Source organism: Oryctolagus cuniculus, chromosome 15 (assembly GCF_964237555.1).
Source record: "Oryctolagus cuniculus chromosome 15, mOryCun1.1, whole genome shotgun sequence".
Classification (NCBI taxonomy): domain Eukaryota; kingdom Metazoa; phylum Chordata; class Mammalia; order Lagomorpha; family Leporidae; genus Oryctolagus; species Oryctolagus cuniculus.
The window spans coordinates 20,434,142-20,456,850 of record NC_091446.1 but is presented as its reverse complement, the minus strand read 5'-3'; the positions used below and the strand labels follow the sequence as shown (position 1 = coordinate 20,456,850).

Genomic DNA, 22,709 nt, shown 5'->3' with positions numbered 1-22,709 from the left:
ACTGAGTGGGCTCTGTAGACCCACAGCAAAAGGAACTGCACCTGAGCACTGGAGTCTTGTTGACAAGCTCCCTGTAATGGTACAGGTCAACAATCCCAGTAGTGCCGCACAAATACAGCAGAATGCATGCTGGCTGCTGGGTCCGTGTTTCTCACTGAGGAAGTGAGCGGTTACAGGTAAGCCGGGGCGGTGACCATGGATTAAAGCAGGAGGCAGTGTGAATTCACGTTCAGCCTGATATGCACACAGAGCGTAACGTAGGGAAGCATTTCTAGATGTGCGTGTACACACACACACACACACACACGCTGACAGGGGCATACATGAGGGACAGAGGGGCCAACAGAAAGAGCTTCCAATGGCTAAAGCTGGAAGATTTTAAACCACAAAATAAATAAGGTAGTATAAACTAATTATAACCCAAAGTACAAGATAACTACGTATAAGTTATATGTATGTGAAGGAATAAACAAATGTGGACCATGAGATGAATCTCCAGGGAGGAAGAATTCCCAGGAACTTTTGTAGATTCCCTGCACTGAAGGTTAAGTGCAAATTTCCACCCCAGTGACTGACTTTCCAGGAGTGCAGTATGGACGTGGGGGTGAAAGAGTTAATGTCCAGTGGAGAACGATGACAAAGCTACCTCAGCCAGCTGCTCCTGGCCAACCCCGGCAGTGAGAAGTCACGCTGAAAGTGTGCCCATGGCACCATGTGATGCAAATGGCCTTTCCTCTCTGGTCCTCCCGCAAACCCGGAACCACCGTTTAAAATCCTCAATATAGGCATAGTCTACAAATGTTTGACCAGCATTCCGTAAAACTGCCAAGATCATCATAAACAAACTTGAAACGCTGTCACAACTTTATGAAAAGAAAGGTTTGTTTAGCTCGGTTTTGAAGTTTCATGGGCATGATGCCTGCGACAGTACAGTTCAGGTCTCATGGAGCCGGTAATGGTGGGAACACAGGTGGGAGCCGGCAGGTGATCACCTCTCAAACAGGCACAGAGCGAGAGGGCAGGCAGGGTCGAGCTTGCTCCTTTTACATCAACCCTCTCTAGAATTTCAAAGGGGTCGCAGTAGAACTGCATTCCCCTAAGGACCTCCCTCTGTGTCTCCCCTCGCAAAGGTTCCACCATCCCCCAGTAGGATTCAGATTCCAATTACAAAGGACCCTGCAGGGAAGCACTCCAGATTCAAACCGCAGCAACAACCCAGTGCAATGTGGTATCCTGGGACGTTGGCACAGAAAAAGAACATGAGGGTAAAAACTAAGGAAATCTGAATATTTAGTTGCTAATGATGCATCTACATTGGTTTATTCATTATGCAAATGCCCCCCAGGAACATAAAACGTTAACCACAGGGAAAGCCTGCTGCAGCGTGCAAAGGAGCTCTCCTCACTGTTTCCATGGCAAATCTCGAACTGTTCTAAACAACAAAGCTTGTGTTTAAAAATCGTGATCTAGGAAAAGTAGGAGATACTTTGGAAGGAAGGAATAGCGGACAATAAGCAGAGAACTCAAAACAGAACATGTATCTCTCCTTATTTTAAAATGTCAGCGCCTGCCGCGTGAACAGCTGGTGTCCCCGTAGTGCTCAGGCCGAGTCCCGCGCTGTGCTGAGTGACTTTCGCATCACTTCACTTCACTCTCCAAAGATGCCATCAGTGGACATCGTCAACACCCCCACTTTGTAACTGATGAAACCAGAGGTCAGACGAGATCAAGGTACCCAGTTATTAAATGGTGGGACTGGGGGCCGGCGCTGTGGCACAGTGGGTTAAAGCCCTGGCCTGAAGCTCCAGCATTCCATATGAGCACCGGTTCTAGCCCCAGCTGCTCCTCTTTCAGTCCAGCTCTCTGCTGTGGCCTGGGAAAGCAGTACAAGATGGCCCAAGTGCTTGGGCCCCTGCACCCGCATGGGAGACCAGGAAGAAGCTCCTGGCTTCAGATCGGCACAGCTCTGGCCATTGACGCCATTTGGGGAATGAACCAGCGGAAGGAAGACCTTTCACTCTGTCTCTCCCTCTCACTGTCTGCAACTCTACCTCTCAAATAAATAAATAAAATCTTTTAAAAAATAAAATAAATGGTGGGACTGGATCCTACTCTTCTCCTACTATCCTGTGTGCTTTGAATATGCTTGCAATGTCATCATCCATTATACCACTAAATATTTCCTGTATGAGCCCAGCCCTGAGCAATAGCTGATGATGTTGGACCCCAAAGAACTACAAGTCTAGTTGAAGAGACACGAGGAAAACTAAATAGTTTCAAAGGACTCTCACATACGGTCTGTGAAGGAAGTAAATGCAAATGAGAACTTAGAGTGGGAACTTCCTGCTGGAACAACTGGGGGACACTTCGTGCCAGGATACGTGGGCCTTGAGCTAGATTCTGACGAAAGGAAGGCGTGGAGGAGGAAGGGCAGCAGAGGGCTCTGCAGCCAGCGGCTCAGTGCTCTCTGTGACCACACAGCAGGGAAGCAGCTCTCTGGGACTGTGAGGGCTCGGACACCAGGAGTGGCTGTGATGCTGGTCTGGGCCGTCAATCGAGACCTCAGATAGTCCCTTCCTGCTCTAGCAAGAAGGATGCGCAAGTCCACTCGAACAATCTGAACACAGAGCATTCTACGTTGAGAGATCCTCAACCAAGCAGACTGTCTTTTTGCAACTTCTCCTTTCAAAGAGAACATGAATAATTTTTTATGAATAATTTTTTAAACTCCTCTCTCTCTCTCGCCATTTCTCTCTCACACACACAGGGTTTCAACTCCTCTTTAAAATCATGTTTCTCTCTCTCTTCCCTGTGAGCACTCTTCGGTCCCATAGCAAAGTGGCAGGAGGTGGTACCCATACTCTCCCGTCATCCTAGCCTGATCCCCCCAGCTCTGACTCACCTACCTTGCCCTCCTGGCCACTGTCAATACTGCTCTATTTTGTTTTCACTTTATTTTGTTTGTAAACTTACCACAGATTCAAAAAACCACATAAAAACAAACGCGGGGCTCAGCGAACACCCTCATAACCACAACCTCACCTCTTTCCATTTTCTTTCTTTCTTTTTTTTTTTTTTTTTTTTTTACAGGCAGAGTGGACAGTGAGAGAGAGAGAGACAGAGAGAAAGGTCTTCCTTTGCCGTTGGTTCACCCTCCAATGGCCACCGCGGCCGGCGCACCGCGCTGATCTGATGGCAGGAGCCAGGTACTTCTCCTGGTCTCCCATGGGGTGCAGGGCCCAAGGACTTGGGCCATCCTCCACTGCACTCCCAGGCCACAGCAGAGAGCTGGCCTGGAACAGGGGCAACCGGGACAGAATCCGGCGCCCCGACTGGGACTAGAACCCGGTATGCCGGCGCCGCAAGGCGGAGGATTAACCTACTGAGCCGCGGCGCCGGCCTCCATTTTCTTCTAATCTGAAGACTTATTGGAGAAAATTCTGAAAGCAACCTAATATTTTTTCCACTGTAAATTACTGAGTCTTGTTTGAACAGTGGTAGCTTTGGGATCCGCAAGGAGGGAAGGCCTACACTTCCGGGAATGGAGAGTCCCTACCTGTACTTCCGGGGAAGAAAAGTCCTTGTCAAGGTCCCTGTGGGTGCCTAAAGGTCAACCAATGAGGATCAGACCTGCCTCAACCTTTAACCCCCATGTCCTGAATCTATAAAAGGAGCCCTCCCAATCTCTGACGCGCCACTTCCCTGGCCCTCGCTCTGTTGGGACCGGGGACCCTCGCCCGGGAGCGGAATCCCAGTAAAAGCCTGTGAATTAATTGATTCGTCTGCCTGGGAAGATTTGTTACATGCTGGACACCTTGCAAACAGCAGAGAATTGTTTTTTTCCTTAAAGCACAATACTTTTACTGCAGTACTCATAGGTCCTCCTGGCCATTCTGGATTTATTTATTCTGTTATCTGCTGTGTCCCCTTAAAGAATCGTTACAAGCGTTTTTATCGCAGGAATGTTTTCTTTAATTGTGGTCTTTAAATATTTATTCTATTCTCTCGCTTTCTTTTTCTTTTTTGGAGAAATCTATTATACAAACGGAAAATGTTTTTGCCCATCATCTGTATTTGTCACTTTCTCTAAATAATTTTTGTTCATGTTGTCTTGATTTTTTAGCTTGTCTTACTCATCTTCTATTTACGTTAAGATATTATATGTAATGGTTATTCGCTCCTTGGGTTCTTCATACTTTAGGATTCCGTCTTTAGATAACTGGGTTTTTTTCTTATCTTTTCCTAAGTTCTTCCTGTTTCTCAGATTTGTTTCTCTGTTGTATGTTGCTCTTGCAAACATCATTGGTAAGCGTGTCAATGTGCTTTTGAAACCATGTCGTTTGCATCTGTCCGTGGCCCTGTCTCTGTGACGCGCTTGCCTTGTAGCCAAGTCATCCTGCGCGTCGCTTTCCTTTGCAAATCTGCACAGCGTCCGACCGCAATCTTCGTCTCTGTTGCTCATGTTTATGTAAAATTACTTTTTTTCTGAACTTCTGGAAGGAGACTTGACCACAAACAGTTTTTCCGACTTAGGGCTCTGAAACTCCATTTCCTGTGGCTGCTGTGAAGGGTTCAAACCCAGAGCTCTTCCTCTCTGAGCGCGCCTCGCTCTGCTCGGCCTCCAAACGAGTCTTCCCCTTGCTTCGCCCCTCCTGCACCTGCCCTGACCCGTGTGCTCCCTGCCTCTTCCCAGCAGCTTCTCCTCAGTGCCGGGCTTTGTCCAGGGGATTCCTAAGATGCTGACTGCTCCAGCCCCTGCTGCCCCTACCACACACCCCTCACACACACTACAGTGTACAAACTGCCCCCAGCTCCACTGCTGTACTCCAGTCACTCTGTTTTCGAGTCCCTGATGATCACTTGGGGTTCTCCTGTTGGCAGGTGCATCAGACTCCCTGTCTCTCCCTTTGTCCTCCTACATAGATGCTGGTCACACACTGGTTCTTCTCCCCCAGCTCGTTTAAGGCTTTGGGAAGATGCTTGTCACCTGCATCTGGTGTAGATCTCATTCACCAGTTTGAGTTTCGCTCCCTGTTTCTCTGTGTTTAATGGAGTGATTTGGAAAGATTCCAAAACTGTGGCAACAACTTGCCCTGATCCTGTGAATTTCTTAATCTCGGTTTGCCGGCTACTTACAGGAACTGGAAACCACAACATGGGCTTTAAAATTACCGAGCACCCCCGCCCTCCGTGCCCTCTCACGGCCCTCCCAGCACCCCCACTCACCTCCCGCTAGAAGCCAACTGTGCTCAAGCACTGCCAGGTGCTGCCTGCTGGGTCGTGTTGAGTCTCCACGTCACTGCCCGAAGGCCCGCAGCACCACACCTCACTCAAGGCTTGCTAGGACAAACTTCGTTCCTGTCACAGTCGCCCACTGCTAACCCAGAATGAGCCTTAGGAGAAACGACCAGTGGTTACCGTGGGGCGGCCAGAGCCCAGGTGGGACACTCAGGGTGGAGAGGCCCGGAGGGCTGGGAGGATGGAGCAGGCCCCTCCCGCTTCCAGCAGAGGGCCAACAACCTTCCCAGAAGTCACGCGGGGTTCAAGACAAGGGCCCTGCATCTGCGTCTCTCCTCGAATCCTCACATAAAATTTCACCAAAGAATAAAGTGAGCAAGACACACAAATATCAGGTTGCCGGAGTGATTCCATGAATGTAGCATGATGCCTGTTTCCCCACCCCTGGGGTTCCGTTCTCATTCATTTTCAAGGGAGGAAGAAGGAGTCTTTCGATCTGCCTTTTACCTGCGCATCTTCCCTCCCAGCCCAGGCACATCTGGTTTCACTCTGGTCCTCAGTCTGTGTGGGACCCTCTTGCCTAGTTTACGTCTCTTGGACTTAACACTGAGTGATGCACGTTGGGAGAGGAAGCCCCATGCTCCGAGCACAGCTGACTTTACTTCTCGGGCTTGAGCCAATTAAGTCAAACGTGGCTCTGAGGCTGCCTCGGGAAGTGACAGTCTGCACGGCCTGGTGAACAAACAGCAGAGCTCCTGTCACACTTGAGTTACAAGTTGCCCAAGCTCCAGGTCAGCCGCGATGCACGACTCCCGCCGCCTTCGACAAGGCAGCTTTCAGGACATCAGAGGAGACGACAGCCTGAGGCCTGAGGCGAGGACCCCTGATGCCTGAGGGATGGCAGCTGAGAAGCGTGGTTAGTATGTTCTAAGACTTGGGGAAAGCGTTCCCTTTGAAGATCAATCTAGGGGCCGGTGGGGTGGCGACTGGTAAAGCCGCCACCTGCCTTGCCGGCATCCGGCTGCTTCACTATCAATTCAGCTCCCTGCTGATAGCCGGGGAAGAGAAGCAGAAGGTGCCCCAACTGTTTGGGCCCCTGCCACCCACATGGGAGACTTGGCAAAAGCTCCTGGCTCTTGGCTTCAACCTAGTCCAGCCCTGGCACTTACACACATCTGGGAGTGAACTAGCAGATTCTCTCTCTCTCTCTCTCTCTCTCTCTCCGCCCCCCACTCCTTCTGTAACTCTGATTTTCAAATAAATAAATAAATCTCTAAAAAATAAAAGATCAATCTTTTATGGAGAAAGGCACTTTAGAATTGATCTTTAGTGGATCAAAACATATCCTGTCATTGGGAGGCACCTCATTAGGAGTGTAACCTGAGAGTAACCTGTAGCAAGTGGGAAACAGGCATTTTGGACTGACAAGAGGAGGAGGGAAATACAAACAGAAAGTGCTTGCTATTTTGTCTTCACGTAATCTGTCAACCTAGGGTCATCCCACCAGTAAAATTTTCTTTGCTGCCACCCTGGTTCTGAATGGAAATGAAATATATTATTTTCTGTTCCTTTGATTGGAAAAAGTGCTGGACATTACGAACTATGCTTTGATGAGTGGCCAAAGCATACACGTTTGTCTGTCAAAGTCATTCAAATTAAAGACATGTAGGTTTCCTGAGAGAGAAGATGGCCGAATAGGAAGCACCAGGAACTCGTCCCCCGCCTGGACAGTAACTATAATGGCAGGGTCTGGCTGATATAACTGTTTGGCAACTCCGGAGTCCACAGAAGGCTTGCATCTTGCAGGTGAAACCTTCCAGTAAACTGAGGTTAATTTTGGTCCATTCAGGTCTGAGCACAACAGCAGCTGCCCTTGGGCAGGCAACTGTGCCCATGTTCCTGGAGCAACCTGCATGCAGCTTGAAGGATGCAAAGTAGGCAAAAGGGGCCTTGCCCTCCAAATACTGAGAACGTGTGTTCTGACTACTGCCCGCCTATCTGATCACAGGTGGGCAGCTGCTCCTGACTGCACCTCCCCCACTACCACAACCCCTCCTTTCCTGCCAGCTGGAGGGACTTCCGGGGGATTGAAAGGGTCAGGGTCTATTTGTTTCCTCTCATTTTTCTCTTCTTCCCTTTTTGGGAGCTACACATTAAAGACCAGAACATTCAAAAATAATTGCAAATTAAGGAAAAATTACAAAGTGACTGTACGTGCCCAGGAAAGGGTTCAAGTGCAGAAAAGACCTGAGGAGACCTTAGATTTACACCTCAGACTTCTCCTTGACCACCCACAACTATGTGTGTGTACACACACACACACACACACACGTGCACACACTAAGTAACAACAAAAAGCAAACCACAGAGAAAAGAGAGAATCTGATTTCCAGACCAACCACATTATGAGACTCAAGCATCTAGTCTTTTTTTTTTTTTAAGCATCTAGTTTTCAACAGAAAGTCACAAGGCATACAAAGCAACAGGAAAGTATAATCCATTCAAAGGAAAAAAATTTAAGAATAGAAACTGTCTTAGAAAAAGACTTGATAGCAGATCTGCTATACAACAATATTAAAATGGTCTTAAAGAAGCTCAGAGAACTAAAGGAAAATGTAGATGAAGTCAATAAAATATTTTGAACAAAATGTAAGTATCAATAAAGTGAGATAAACACTAAAAAAAAGCCCAAAAACTTATGGAGCTGAAAAATTCACTAAAAGGATTTAAAGGCAGATTTGATCAGCCAAGAATCAATGAACTTGAAGGCAGGGCAATGAAAGTGACCAAGTCTGAGGAACAGAAAGAAGAGTGGAGAAAAGTGAACACAGCTTAAGGAACTCGTGGACACCAACAAGCAGAACAGAAGAGAGAGAAAAAAGCTGGGAGAATTTAAAAAAAAATAACATTTCTGGAAAATTCCTAAATGTGATGGAAGACATGAATAGAAACATAGAAGAAACTCAACTAACTCGAAGAGACACCAAGACACGTTGTAATCAAACTTTCAAAAACCAAAAACAAGGAAACTTGAAAGCAGCAAAAAGAAGTGATTTATCATTGAAATTAAAGGAACCTTCAGTAAGATAAAATATGTGCCTGCAGCGCCAGCACCCCAGGTTCTAGTCCCGGTTGGGGCGCCAGTTCTGTCCCGGTCGCTCCTCTTCCAGTCTAGCTCTCTGCTGGACCTTTCTCTCTGTCTCTCTCTCACTAACTCTGCCTGTCAAAAAAAAAAAAAAAAAAAAAAAAAGATAAAATATGAAGAATATCGGCAACTTTGGAGGCCAGAAGGAGCAAGCCAATACTTTCAAAATGCTAAAAGAAAAAACAAAACAAAATACATTGTCAACAAAGAATCTAATAGCTAGCAGAACTGCCCTTCAAAAGTGGAGGAGAAACTAAGATATTCCCGGATACAAGCTGAGAGAGCCAGATCTACCTTGTAAGAAATGCTTAAGTGGGCCCTGCAAAGTGAACTGAGCAAACACTAGACAGAAAGCTGCAGTCACCTTTAGAATTAAAGATCTCAATCAAGGTAAATACATGGGCAACTACAAAAGCTAGTATTATTGTAACGATGGTTTGGGACTTCACATATTCTTTTCTCCATGATTTAAGAGACAAAGATATCTTCAAAAAATTATCAGCTAGGATTGTTGTGAAAAAAGAAATTCAATGAGACTAGTTTAAATAAGAACATAGCTATATAAGGGAATAGTTTAGTCATTAAAAATAATTATATCTACAAATCAATATGGAAAAATAGCTTGAAGAGATTCTCAAGTAGAAAAAGCAAATTGTGTATGCAGAGTGAGCCAACATTTTGCACTAAATATGGAAATGTATGCATATATATTCTTTTATACATATGTATGTTTTCATTCAATATTTGAATGAATACGGAATACAAAGAAAGACATTCACAAAAGTTATTCTATAACAGGTACTAAGGTACTAGTGGTTACACTTAAAGAGTGTATCTTAGGCTGCGTTTCCAAGGAAGCAGGCCCTGTAAGTGGCTGACTGGCGTACTAGGAAACACTGATGGAAGAAGGGAGAAGTGAGACAGGCAGGAGAAGGAAGAAAATACAGGGTTTGTGACTGAGCAGTTACCACGGTGGGCAGCTGAGGCTCCGTCCCACTGGAGAGATCCAGGACACACCCCAAGGAGTGAGCCAGTCTGTCTGCCCACCTCCCACCCTGACGGTGCCTCCTGGCGACCATGACTCTCCAATCCTGGTGCCTGCTCCACAAGTGCAAGTCAGGAGAAGGCCCACGGGGTAGGCATTTGGCCTGGCAGTTAAGATACCACTTGCAGCACCTGTATCCCACACAAACATGTCCGAGTTTGAGTCTTGATTCTGCCCCCGATTCCAGTTCCTGCTAATACCCACCCTGGGAGGCAGCCGGCGAGGACTGATCTCTCACCCGCGTGGGAGACCTGGAATGAGTTCCCCGCCCCCACCTTCATCCTGGCCCAGCTCTGCCTGGCTACTGTGGGCATTTGAGGGAACAAATCAGTAGATGGACGCTCACTCACAGTCTGTCTCTATCCCTTTGCCTCTCAAATAAATTAAATGATTTTGTAAAAGGTAAGTTTATTCTTAAGAGAGAGGCACACAAAACAGGAATCGCAGGCCCTTGCTGCAAGTGTTGGGATGGCAAGAGCTGTGCTGAAATGTGGGCTCCATAAGACTGTCCCTTGTGACGTCACTCAGTATCTCTATTTTCGGAACTGGAGAGGGAGTCTTCAAAAAGTTCATGGAAAGTGTACCTTATTAAAACATTGCACATGGATTGCAAAATATTTTTGCATGAAAATACAAATAAACTTATCATTCCCTTCTTCCATGAACTCTTTTTGAAGTACCTTTATACATTAATGACATTTCAAAAATTTGGGGGGGATAATAAAAAATACCAAAACACTAGGTTTTCTAGATAAAGGGGAAACCCTTACAGTTAAGGCAGAGTGTGTGCCAGGAGGCCAGGGACCTCTGCTCAGGCAAAGGCAGCTGCCACAGAGGCCGGCTGAGCCCAGGCCGCCTGGCGTGCCAGGGACGTGAACTCAGGCAAAGAGACAGCAGGACACTGTTTGGACATTTTTATTCACTGATCATAAATACAGGCTCATGAACGGGAGGGTGACCACGAGCGAGGGCTAGCACCTGGACGTGACCGACGCGGAGCGCTCATTGTCTCACCAGCACTGTCCGGAAACCGGGGGGGGCGTCTCCCCCCTTTGTCGAGTGTTCGGCTCCATGGGGACCCTCCTTCTGGTGCCGCAATTTTATTCTTGGCTCATTCTCAACAATTAAAAAAATCATAAAAGATTGAGTGTTTACAAGAAAATATCAAAGAGGATAAGAAGATGTTCAGTTCTTCTTAGCGTCTAAAAGTAAAAAGGGGCGGGGGGGCAGGGTGAGGAGATGGGAGAGGTGTCAGGGGTCTGCCTTGTTTCTTCCTTTCCCCAGGGCATTTCACGAAGCGGAACCAGGCCGGCATTAATGCTGTTTGGAGATGGGCTGCGTCTCTCTGATGAGCCACTCGAGAGCTTCCTGGCGGCCCTGCTTCTGCAGTTCCTTGCCGATCACGTCCCTGCAGGTCAGGTGGTAATTGTTGAGCCAGTCGCACTGTACAGGAAAAAAAGACAGTCATGGCATTCACCACATCTCTATCAGAAGGCTACACGGGCCGCCAGCAAGGGGCCCAAGTGCTGAGAGCGCAAGCTCAAGAGGAAAAGATACACGAACTCCTTTCTCCCTGCTCAAGGACAAGTGATCTCCTTGTGTCTGTTTCCCTGGAAACAGATGGGCTACACGGCTTAGGGTGAAAATGTTCCCAGAATAATCCAGCACATGCGGACTGGCAATGACCGTGAAGGAACCATGGATACCTGGCGCAAGCCGTGGCTGTGGCTTCCCTGAGTGCAGAGCCACTTGGCATCAAACATTCCTCTTTTTATTTATTTATTTATTTTTTTACAGGCAGAGTGGACAGTGAGAGAGAGAGAGACAGAGAGAAAGGTCTTCCTTTGCCATTGGTTCACCCTCCAATGGCTGCCGCAGCCGGCGTACCGCGCTGATCCGAAGGCAAGAGCCAGGTGCTTCTCCTGGTCTCCCATGGGGTGCAGGGCCCAAGTACTTGGGCCATCCTCCACTGCACTCCCTGGCCACAGCAGAGAGCTGACCTGGAAGAGGGGCAACCGGGACAGAATCCAGCACCCCGACTGGGACTAGAACCCGGTGTGCCGGGCTGCAAGGCGGAGGATTAGCCTAGTGAGCCGCGGCGCAGGCCAAACATTCCTCTTTACAGGACCCTGGGCATGACAGGAGAAACGGCGCAACCAGCTCTCACCAGCTCCCACCACGTGGCTTCACTCCCTCACACCTGAGCCATCCCGGGGTGGGCGGGGGAGGGATGACTAATCCCAGATGAAGAACGGATGGACTGGTGTTTCTCTGGATTAGGCAAGGACTACCATTAAGGACACGCAGGGCTTCCTATCCAGTATCCTATTCAGTATCCACTGACAAAGCACAACCAACTAGGGGCTGCCGAGTCCGTGTGTGCCTTCTGAGTGTGGCTGTCTAGATGAACCTGAAATCCCTGGTGATCAAGGCCTGGAAGTGAGCTTGACCTTCAGCTCCTCCACATAATGTGCCACACGAGGGATGAAAAGGAGAGTAAAAAGGAAAGAGACGCGGACAGGACTGGTGCCTGGGTCGGGGCTGATCCCCCAGACCTGACAGCAAAGCCTCTGTGGCTGGAAGAAGGGTGAAATCCCCCCTTGGTGGGTTGGCACAGGGACGAAGGCTGGAGTGAGGCAAGTTCTACCAGGAGGACAAGACGCCCCGGGGTGGGCAAGACCAGACACCTAGCTGCAGCAAGGCTAATGAGGTTGCTACTGCCACTGCTGTGCTAGTTATAAACGAGCCACAGGCCATTCAGGGAGGCAGGAGTGCTCAAAGGCACTGGCTTCAGGGGATACAGGCTGCATCAAGCACCAGACTCCAGTTAAGGGGTCAGGATGGGCACCTCGACCCAGAAAGGAGTGAGGGAAGACAGGTGGGATGGTGTTGTCAAGAGGCTTCGACCCAGCCTATTGGGATACTGATCTAATCCCCACGGACAAAAAGCCTAATAGCCCCGCTCAGAGTTTGGGAAAAGAGAGAAGGGAGGATTGAAAGCAAGACAGTTGCTCTGTACCAGGAGCAAGGTCAGGCAGGGATACAGGCAGACTGCCCTCCAAACAGCTCAACAGTGACAGCAGCGGTGCCAGCAGCCTGGTGCCACAGATACTCCCAAAACCCTTTTGGTTTAGGGGAATGGAGCAGCCTCAGTGGGCCCTGAGCAACATCCCAAGGCCTCAACAGTCTGACGGAGGTCCTCTGCTGCCATCTGGTGACAGTGATGGGGCTGCAGACCCAATCCAAAAGCTCCCTGAAGTGACTGCTAAAAATCACCTGTCGAGGAGACAGTAAGGGGCAATGAAAAGGCATTTTAAAAGCCCAATGGACAGAGCCTTGTTGTGGATATTACTGTGCCTACAGACAAAATGAAGCCCCAGACGTAAGCAATAAACAGGAAAGGGAACTTCTACTAAAACAGATAATAAATGATACTGTTCTCTGCTCACAGTGTTAAACACTGTCATCTACTATTATTTGTGGAAATGAGCTGATGACCCCAGTGTACAAAGACATTATCTGCCCTATAAGGAGCAGTTGGCCAAAATAACGGGGCAGTGAGCTGGGTATGCAAGGCATGGGTCAGGCAGATGTGATCAACGTCATGGGGTAGGTGGGGTAGACTGCGGGTCGCAGGTTAACAGAACTCTCCTACCAAGAAAGAAGATCTCATTCATCCCTCCTCATGCACAATTTCTTGGGATAATCTGAAATGTCACGGGGAGAAATGTCTCTTAGTCTTACATTTTATGTGGACAGAAAGAAATGTATGATCCTACCTGGCAGGAAGTCACACAGCCTTGGGCTTCCAAGAGGGCAAAGTGACTTGCCACCAGACCCGTGAAGCTGTGCCCAAGGGCCATTACAAAAGGCTTTGGTTCCTATGGGGCACTTAAGTGCACTTAGGTGTTCTTGTTCCCTTTCACCTAAGGCATTGCTTACGGGGAAAGAACTCTTGCCACTGAAGAGACACAGTGACACTGTGCTACTGATATGCTGAGTGTCCTGTTGTAAACCCATCTATTAACTAACAAACCAGGATCTGCAGGGCCAATTTCAGGCCTGAGTGGGAATGTGGCTGAGGCCAGGACACTTATGGTCAAGGAGAGGTGCCCAGCATGGAGGAGAGCTAAGCAGGAAGTGGACGACCTTCCCGTCACCCACCTGCACGCTGGAAGAAGCGGAAGAGAGGCTTCTAGCTGGGAAAACCCATTCCGCAGCTCAGGCAAACACCTCCTTAGCACAGGGGCCCTTCCGTTTAGAGCCAAGAACGAGGTACAAATGGGCCCCACTAAGGATACAGCTCTGCCTCCAAACACCCTTGAAGACTCCTGGGATGAGATCAGTGGCTGTCTCACTAGCACCATCTTTCCTTCCCAGAGCAACCCGCCATGCCTGTCCTCCTCTGGCTCCCACCAGTCACTTGCTCTGTGCTGAGACTTCTGATCCCCGCCTTGCTCTGGAATTTGGATCCCTCCGGCTCCCAGCTCCCTCCTTTGGAAACTACTTTGTCCAGTGCTAACTGCTCCTGCCCATTTCTGATCCTTATTCCTGCTCTGACCTCGGTCACCTGCCTGATCCCTCAAGCCATACCCCAGGTCCCTGTCACCTCTCCCAGCCTCATGGGCCTGGGGATCTACCCTAGGACTTGAAAGGGTTTCAATACCTGCAAAGCTGAGCTTGTTAAGTGGGCAGCATTGTGGCCTGGACTTTGCAAAGGGTTTCTTTTTTTTTTTTTTTTTTAAAGAATGGGTAGGGAGGGATTGATGAGGGAAGGTGGGAAGCAACATTCTTTTTTTTTTTTTTTTTTTTTGACAGGCAGAGTGGACAGTGAGAGAGAGAGACAGAGAGAAAGGTCTTCCTTTGCCGTTGGTTCACCCTCCAATGGCCGCTGCGGTCGGCACACCGCGCTGATCCGATGGCAGGAGCCAGGTACTTCTCCTGGTCTCCCATGCGGGTGCAGGGCCCAAGCACTTGGGCCATCCTCCACTGCACTCCCTGGCCACAGCAGAGAGCTGGCCTGGAAGAGGGGCAACCGGGACAGAATCCGGTGCCCTGACCAGGACTAGAACCCGGTGTGCCGGCGCCGCAAGGAGGAGGATTAGCCTAGTGAGCCACGGCACCGGCCGCAAAGGGTTTCATAGCCCCAGAGTGACCACAGCACTAACAGGGAGGGGCTAGTACCCACTTTCCTTGTCTATGTGAAAACTGGGCACATAAGAGATTTTGCCTCATTTCCTTAATGTTTCATGCAACACTAGACAACAATCTGGCATGTGCAGTGGCCAAGGGGCCTCACCACCCATCTGGCTTTTTGTAGGGAAGACAGGAGCCTGTTTGCTAAACAGGCCTCAGTGCAACTATGGAAGAGCAGCGCAGATATGTCACCCCGGGGAGCAATGGCACAGCATGCTGGTCCTCCCCACAAAACCCGACAGACACACGACAGCGCGGGAAGCGGACCGTTTACCAACAAACACAGGAAAAGCTACAGTTCCCGGAGACAGAGGACTCAGACTCAGTCGGCCAAGAACCCTAAATAAAAAAATAAGAAAACCCTCTCCCCCATTACCTCTTTGTCTGTAAGAGAATCCACATCTATCATTTTCGTCTGAATTGGAACCAAAGTTAGAGGTTCAAAGGTCAGGCTTCCCCGGTTATTGAAATTATACTGTGGGAGAAAGAAGAAAACAGGCAATTTTACTCATCTTGACCACAGTGAACCACACCATGAAGTCATTCCACCAGACATGGCCACCTCTCACAGCCAGAAGTTAAGTGGGAGCCAGGAAGTGGTCAGCTGGTCACCATTTTTAATGGGCACATGGAGCAGGTTCACAGTTGATGCCATTTTCCAAGAACTGCTACACTGGGCTCAGCAAGAGCCACACACAGGCTGCTGTGGGGCTCCCGGCAGCAGCCACAGGGCTTCTGCTGTGAGGGGAAGGAAGTGGGGCAGGGCACAGGAGTGCCAGGCGCAGGGCCATCTCTGGATTGGGTTCAAAGACTCTGCTGGGGTATAAGACTCCAGCATCATTGTGTTAACAGCCATGCAGCCTACCTTACCCTAGCAAGGCCCACAGGGTGTGCATGCTGGGTCTCTCTGTTCACTGCAAGCCCTTTGGGACTTAGGTAAGAGGCCAGTTCCAACAACAGTGCCTTCCACAATGAAGCAGAGAGCAGATACTGCAAGTCACCTCCCTGCAGACACAGGAAGCTCCTTCCCTCCAACTGTTCATTTCCATAGTCACAGTGAGGAAGGAGAAAACAGGCCTCTCAGGTAAAGCCTGGCACCTAAAACCCTGAAGCCGCTTGGTAACACTGACATGGGAGAGGGTGAAACTCCTTCTTTGTGTTGTCTTTGAAGACTGACTCATGCAATATCTCAGGGTTCTTCAATTATTTGATAAAAATCACCTGAGACTGTGACAAAATTACAGTGTCCACACCCCTGCACTGCAGACTCTGATTCAAGATCTGAGAAGGACCTAGAAATCGCCCTTTGAACAAACACCCTCTACAGATGGGACTTTCCGACAACAGGCCACCTGTCACAAACTCAGACTCCCAGATCATGCCAAGCAGGCACCATGAAATCCAGTTCAGTCTCCTAGTTCATCAAGGTTTCTCTTCCTGGCATTGTAAGGGAGGGGAGGAAGTCCCGAGGAAGTCCTAGACACCAGATAAAGGAGGCTCCATTGTGGCCTTAGAATTGCACACTCTTAGCGCCATGAAAACAAGTCTTAACTTTCAGCGATAAAGAATGGGAAATGTTTTTAAATAAATAAATGCATAATCAATTACCTTGGTCTTCACAGGAACCACCAAGACAACATTCTCAATGCGAATTCCAAAAGCCCCATCTTCATAATAACCTGGCTCTAAAACGAAACAAACCTCACTGTGAAACAGGGCCCACTGTAAAGACGTGCACAGAGGGGAGAAGCTTTCCCTCCCGGAGGACCACCCTGCTCCAAAGCAGAAGAAACAGGGGAAGGCCCCTTCCGCCAGGTGTGCAAGCCAGATGTGCTGGCTTCCCCAGGATGGCTACGGTGTCGCAGGCACCTGAGGTTCCCGAGGACAGGCTATGCAGTTCCTGGAAACTGACTACAAGGTGGGGAGCGCAACAGAGAGCCCACTAAATAACTCATGGTGTATATGCATAAGACACAGTGATGCAGACACTAACTGACGCTTATAAAATTTTGCAATGACATGGGAAAGGGCAATATATTAAGAAAGCAGAATGCGGACAGTATGTTCAGTATGACCTCACTGATTAAAAAAAGACCATCTCTACCCATCTATAAGACTACCTGAGAACTAATGCAGTAAAATATCAAGTCTTGTTTCTCCTGCTGCTTGGGTTGCAAGTGATTTTCATCTACTCTTTATACTGTTTCATTATTTCACTTTCTCTAAAATGAACATGCACGCATTACTTTGATAAACAGGAAAGTTTGTTAATTCAATGTGACAGCAAGGGGGAAATTACTGCCAACTTACTCTAAAATAATTTTAGAATAAGAAACGGCAAAGACCCTCCACAAAAGCTCAAGGACCCACACGTGTGCTCCAGGTGGGGGCTACCTACCGTCAGTGACAATCATGCCAGCCTCCAAGGGTTCATCGGAGAACGTTTTATAACTGATGCCACAAGGCCCCTCGTGAACATTCAGAAAAGACCCAACACCATGTCCCGTTCCATGCAGGTAATCCAGACCAGAATCCCATAAGGCTGAACGGGCAAAGGAGTCTAGAAGGTGGCCTGAAAGACAGATGAAGAGCCACTCGATGACAGCACACACTACCTTTAAGGCTGGATTATGTCAGCTCCAGAAGCTGACCCAGAATCCTCTGGGCAGAAGTTCCCGGAGGGTTCAGATTGCAGCCCAGCACAAGGAAGAACTTTCTAACAATCAGAGCTCCCGATCTAATCAGACTGAAGGCCCAAGTCTTGCCAAGTCCCACCACAATGCCCCATCCACCAGTCCTCAAGCCAAGTGCTATACAGTAAGAGTCAGGCTCACGTTAAAATAAACCCAACAAGGATCCCTAAAGGAGGCACTGGCCTAGCACTAGACCAATTCCCCCACTCAGGCCCTGAGGCCTTCATGCCTAGTTTGCCCTCTCCTGGGAGCTTCCCACAGTGTCATCCAGCATCATACGGGCCAGGAGAGAAGTCCACAGCTGACACCAGGCCCAATCCTAAGCCAGGCTGCCTAGGAAGCCTCTGAGCTCAGCCATGGGGTCCAGGAGCCTCACTCCACGCAGCACCCCCAACCTGTCCCAACAGAGCCTGAGATGGGCTGGAGCTGACGTGGTGACAGCAGGACGTGTTCTTTTGCTCCAAGACACAGCTGATTCCCAAACAAGAAAAAGAGGTCGTCGTGTGGCAGAAGGAACCACCTACCTTTGGTTCCAGTCGGGAAAACGGCTGCGCTCACAGCTATGTGGCCTTTAAGGACATATGTGAAGCATTCCTGCCAAAGAAAACCGGAGTGGATGAATGGCAGCAAAGACAATTTCATTCTGGCAGTTTTCTGGGAGTTCAGAAAATTTTGCCCATTAAAGTTTTTAACAACATTACAGAGAAAATCAGAAAAAAAAGGAAAAAAATTAAATTTAGAAAACTTTAAAAGCCTGGCCATAGACCAATGAACCCTAAAATTAAACTAAGTAAAAAAGAACTGTCAAAGAGATGATCCCACAGGACTTGATCACGTGGTGAACATTCGGACATATTCTAAGTCACGTGTACCCTAGAGAGACTGGGGAAAATCATTAAGACCAACTCATGATCCTGGCTAACATTTGCTGAGCGAGGCCTCTGTGCCAGACACTCCACTAAGTAGACACTGAACCCCGCACTTCACAGTGGATGCGCTATCATTAGCTCCACCCTACAGAGGGAACGAGCAGCACGCCCAGGGGACACAGATCCTAAGTGGCAGCATCTGGCCTCAACATCTGGACTCCCTGCCACCATGCTGTCCTCAGGGTTATCCCCACTGCTTGCAAGACTGATGGTTGGCCCTGAGGTGCAGAGCCAGGACTTGAGCTGCACACCCCGTCAGTTTGTCTGGGGCTCTTTCCACAGCACAAAAAGTCATATTAAAGGGATCCTGAGCTTGAGGTCCAAACTCAGAAAGGTACTGGTGACCAGAAAAGGAAGGGCAAGGAACAAGACTGAAATCTGCCCACCACATCACATAAAACCCTCTTCCAGCCGGCGCTGTGGCTCACTTGGCTAATCCTCCACCTGCAGCACCGGCACCCTGGGTTCTAGAACCGGTTGCTCTTCTTCCAGTCCAGCTCTCTGCTGTGGCCCGGGAAGGCAGTGGAGGATGGCCCAAGTGCTTGGGTCCCTGCACTCGCATGGGAGACCAGGAGGGGGCGCCCGGCTCCTGGCTTCAGATTGGCGCAGCGCCGGCAGTAGCAGCCATTAGGGGAGTGAACCAACGGAAGGAAGACCTTCCTCTCTGTCTCTCTCTAACTCTGCCTGTCCAAAAAAAAAAAAAAAAAAAACAACCTCTTCTTTCTTCTTAGGATCATCTTCCTGAAAGGGTTCCCCTGAACAGAGATTCAACCATCATCTGCTGAGTGCTTATGATCTGGGAACTCCCTGGGTTCAGGAATTCACACGAGCAGCCAGGGAGGTGGGTGCACAGCAAGGAAGATCAGAAGCTGCCTCCAGACTCCTGGTACACATTCACCCTCACAGCCCTGCTTGCCCTTTCCATCCTGTTCAAACCACAAACTGACAGCGTCTGCCGCTTCAGAAAGTCCCTACAGAGTTGAGCCTGTAAGTGTTCATGCTGAACTTGAAAAAAGAAGGGGGTGGCTTTCAGAATCAAGTTCAGACACTGCTGGTAAAGCATGTATTTTACCACACCACCCCCGGCCCCAAAGAGATTTCGTGACTCCAGAAAGGCCAGAGCTATTTAAACTGGATCCTGAGCTTCCTTGACCTTAACAGAATGCTCTTAAAAATATCTCCAAATGTCTTACCCTCCAATAATTAATTAAATAAACCTCATAAAGCAGATAAGCCTGACTCCACAGTAATGAGCAATTTTATGATCCCACATCTAATTTTTATTTATTTAATCCTTTTTCATAAAAGCAATTCTCTTAAGAAAGCAGAGAGTCTCAAGTTTTTGGCTCTATCTTACCTTCTCATAGGCTGTAGGAGTTCCAAAATGCATGGTCCGGGTTACATCTGTGGTTCCATCCCTTTTCAAAAGAAAGGATAAATTAGTTTTTAGTCAAAGTAAGTTTTTCCTAAATATGAGACGAGTAAGGATGTGGAGAAATGAAAACCCTCATACACTGCTGGAGGTATGTAAAATGGTGCAATCAGTCTGTAAAGTGGTTTGCATCAAAGATTAACTATACAGTGAAGATGTTACTCAGCAATATTACTCCCATGAATACATGCTAAAGAACTGGTAACACACCCACACAAAAACTTAGATGTGGGTTTTCATAACAGTATTGTTTGTACCCCTCAAAATGTGGAAATCACCAAAATGTCCATCAGCTAAGGAACGGATAAACAAAACGGGGTACATACTGTGAAGTATTAACTCAGTAACTAAAAGAAGGGATACTTATACATGCTGCAACCTGGGTTAACCCTGAAGACACTATGCTAATTGACCAAATCCAGACACAAAAAACAAGATCTTATTTGTGTCAAGTACTCAAATTAAATAAATACATATAAACAGGACTAGTTGGTGGTGGCCAGGGACTGGGGGGACAGGGAAGGGGAATGATGGCTACCAGTATGGACTTTCCTCTGAGGATGACAAAAATGTCCTAGAACCAAGGGTAATGGTTGCAAAATGCTGTGAAGATGCAAATAAAAAACATTATAACCCATCAAGTAGGTACATTTTATCTCAATAAAAATTATTATATCAGGGGGCCGGTGCTGTGGCATAGTGGGTTAAAGCCCTGGCCTGAAGCGCCAGCATCCCATATGGGCGCCAGTTCTAGTCCCGGCTGCTCCTCTTGCGATCCAGCTCTCTGCTATGGCCTGGGAAAACACTAGAAGATGGCCCAAGTCCTTGGGCCCCAGCACCCACGTGGGAGACCCGGAAAAAGCTCCTGGCTCCTGGCTTCGGATCGACACAGCTCTGGCCGTTGCAGCCACCTGGGGAGTGAACCAGCACATGGAAGACCTCTCTGTCTCTACCTCTCTCTGTAAATCTTTCAAATAAATCTTAAAAAAAAAAGAAAGAATTATTAAAAAAAAATTATTATATTGGGGCTGGCGTTGTGGCACAGAGGATACAGCCATCGCCTGCAATGCCAACATCCCATTTGGGCACTGTTTCACGTCCCAGCTGCTCCACTTATGATCCAGCTCCCTGCTAACATGCCTGGGAAAAGCAGCAGAAGATGGCCCAAGAGTTTGGGCCCTGTACCCACGTGGGAGACCCGAATCACGTTCCCAGCTCCTGGCTTCAGCCTGGCTCAGCCCTGGCCTTTGTGGCCATTTGGGGAATGAATCAGCAGATAGAAGATCTCTATCTCTGCTCTCTGTAGCTCTGACTTTCAAATAAGTAAATAAATCCCTTTTTAAAACAGGCCTTGCTAGTGCTCTCTCAGAATAGATGATAGTCTCACTCCTTCTCATAGGTTCTAAATCCAGACACAACCAAACCTTAGGTTCTCCTCTAAGAAACCATTCTAGAGGGGATGACTGAGAAAGCGAGAAGGCACAAAGAAGGAAATTCAGAGAAATGCAGGGGGAGTCCACATTTCTCATTCATTCACTCAGAATTAATCTTTACTTCATTAGGCCTTGGGGCAGCTACGAACACAGGGAGCTGGCAGGCAGCTGATGGGCTGGGGTAGAAAACTGGCCAATATTTCTAAAAATTTGCTTCATGTCATTATTATACGGGACTTTAACAACTTCCAGTCAAAGACTAAATAGTTCTATCAAACAGTCTTTTGTGGGGACAGAGTCAACAACTAGGCCATGTCAACTAGGTAAAAATACAGAGCACACACAGGACAATTCCAACAGCGGTCAACAGTGCAGAAAGAGGTTCCCAGCTGGGAACTCTCCGTCAGAGCACACGTGTCCACCTGCTCAACTGCCTTGAGTCTGTGGAGTCAAGTTCACTTACTTGTATTGAGCGCCCGAGTCAATGAGGTATACTTCATCCAGGGACAAGGTCCTATTCGTCTCAGGGACTGGCCTAACAAAGTTAATTAAAAATTTATTCCACAAATGGAAACATCTGAAGAATCTGGGAGGAGGGCATATAAGAGTTTTTTGTACTATTTTTGTAACTTTGTCTGAAATTATATCAAAATTAAAAGTTACCCAATAAAGTACTTATTCCAACTAACTTTCAACTTCTACTACAGAACCCATTGAATTTCTCTACCTAACCAGAGAAAAAAATTGAAGAGAAGGAAGACTAACACATTCCTCACTACCTACCTTTGTGTCTAGAACAAAATGGTAATCAAGAGATAATTTTAAAAGGCACAGAAATAAGAACTGATGCAGGCAACAGGACCAAGCTAGAGACACGGGAACCGGGCATGGGAGCAGCCTGCAGTCTCCACAGCCTCACTGGTCTCTGCGAGTCCCAGCGCCTCCTTCACTCCTGGCCTCATCCTGTGCCTCCCCCCTCTTATTTCCAAGGCCACCAGACAGGCAGAGAGTGAATGTCTGCATTCCAGAGACAAACTAAAGGGATTTCGCTAAGAACAGGAGTGAATCGCGATGCACTAATGCTGAAGCACTTTTTTCAAAATGAACAGGAGGTACTTTTTTAACGCAATCCACTTTCCCCACACCATTTTCTAGATACTATCACTGCACTGAGGACTATCCAAACAGCTGAGAGCATTCCAAGTCCCTGCTCTGTCCTTCATTTCCAGTACCACCCCCACTTCAGAAGTAAAGCACCAGTTGGCACACAAGCTGAGCAATTAACACTCAACCAGACACCGGCCCAGCCTCCAGTGTCCTGCCTCTAAGCAGGCTTCCAAGAACCCTAATGAAGAAATGACAAGGGAAAAGCAAATCTCTTCTCCTTTGGTTTGAAACTGTCAAATATTTTTATTATATGCAAAATACTAGGATAGTCTCTAGCCAGGAAAGCCATCATTTACTTTCACCGTGAGACAAAAACCAAAATTCCTTTGATATTTTTATGTCAGAACAGAGATATTAATGGGAGAGAACTGCACTGTCACAACTGTGACTGTCTCCCACACACAGCTTCAAAAGCTGCCCTGAGACTATTA

General features: G+C 48.0%; 1 protein-coding gene across 18 annotated transcripts in view; it reads right to left on the bottom strand.

The window, feature by feature from the left end:
- Positions 1-10,327: 10,327 nt before the first annotated feature.
- Positions 10,328-22,709, bottom strand: part of XPNPEP1 (X-prolyl aminopeptidase 1) — a 64,707-nt gene continuing 52,325 nt past the window's right edge. For 17 of the 18 annotated variants that reach the window (XM_051824156.2, XM_051824157.2, XM_051824159.2 and 14 more), the window contains 7 exons: positions 21,575-21,646; positions 19,604-19,664; positions 17,842-17,911; positions 17,023-17,196; positions 16,233-16,309; positions 15,001-15,099; positions 10,328-10,871 (listed from right to left, as the gene is read on the bottom strand). In XM_051824156.2, coding sequence (XP_051680116.2) covers positions 10,743-10,871; positions 15,001-15,099; positions 16,233-16,309; positions 17,023-17,196; positions 17,842-17,911; positions 19,604-19,664; positions 21,575-21,646 — 682 coding nt within the window. In that variant the 3' untranslated portion in view covers positions 10,328-10,742. Of the gene's footprint in view, positions 10,924-15,000; positions 15,100-16,232; positions 16,310-17,022; positions 17,197-17,841; positions 17,912-19,603; positions 19,665-21,574; positions 21,647-22,709 lie in introns of all 18 variants that reach the window. The other variant, XM_051824165.2, reaches the window with a different exon arrangement.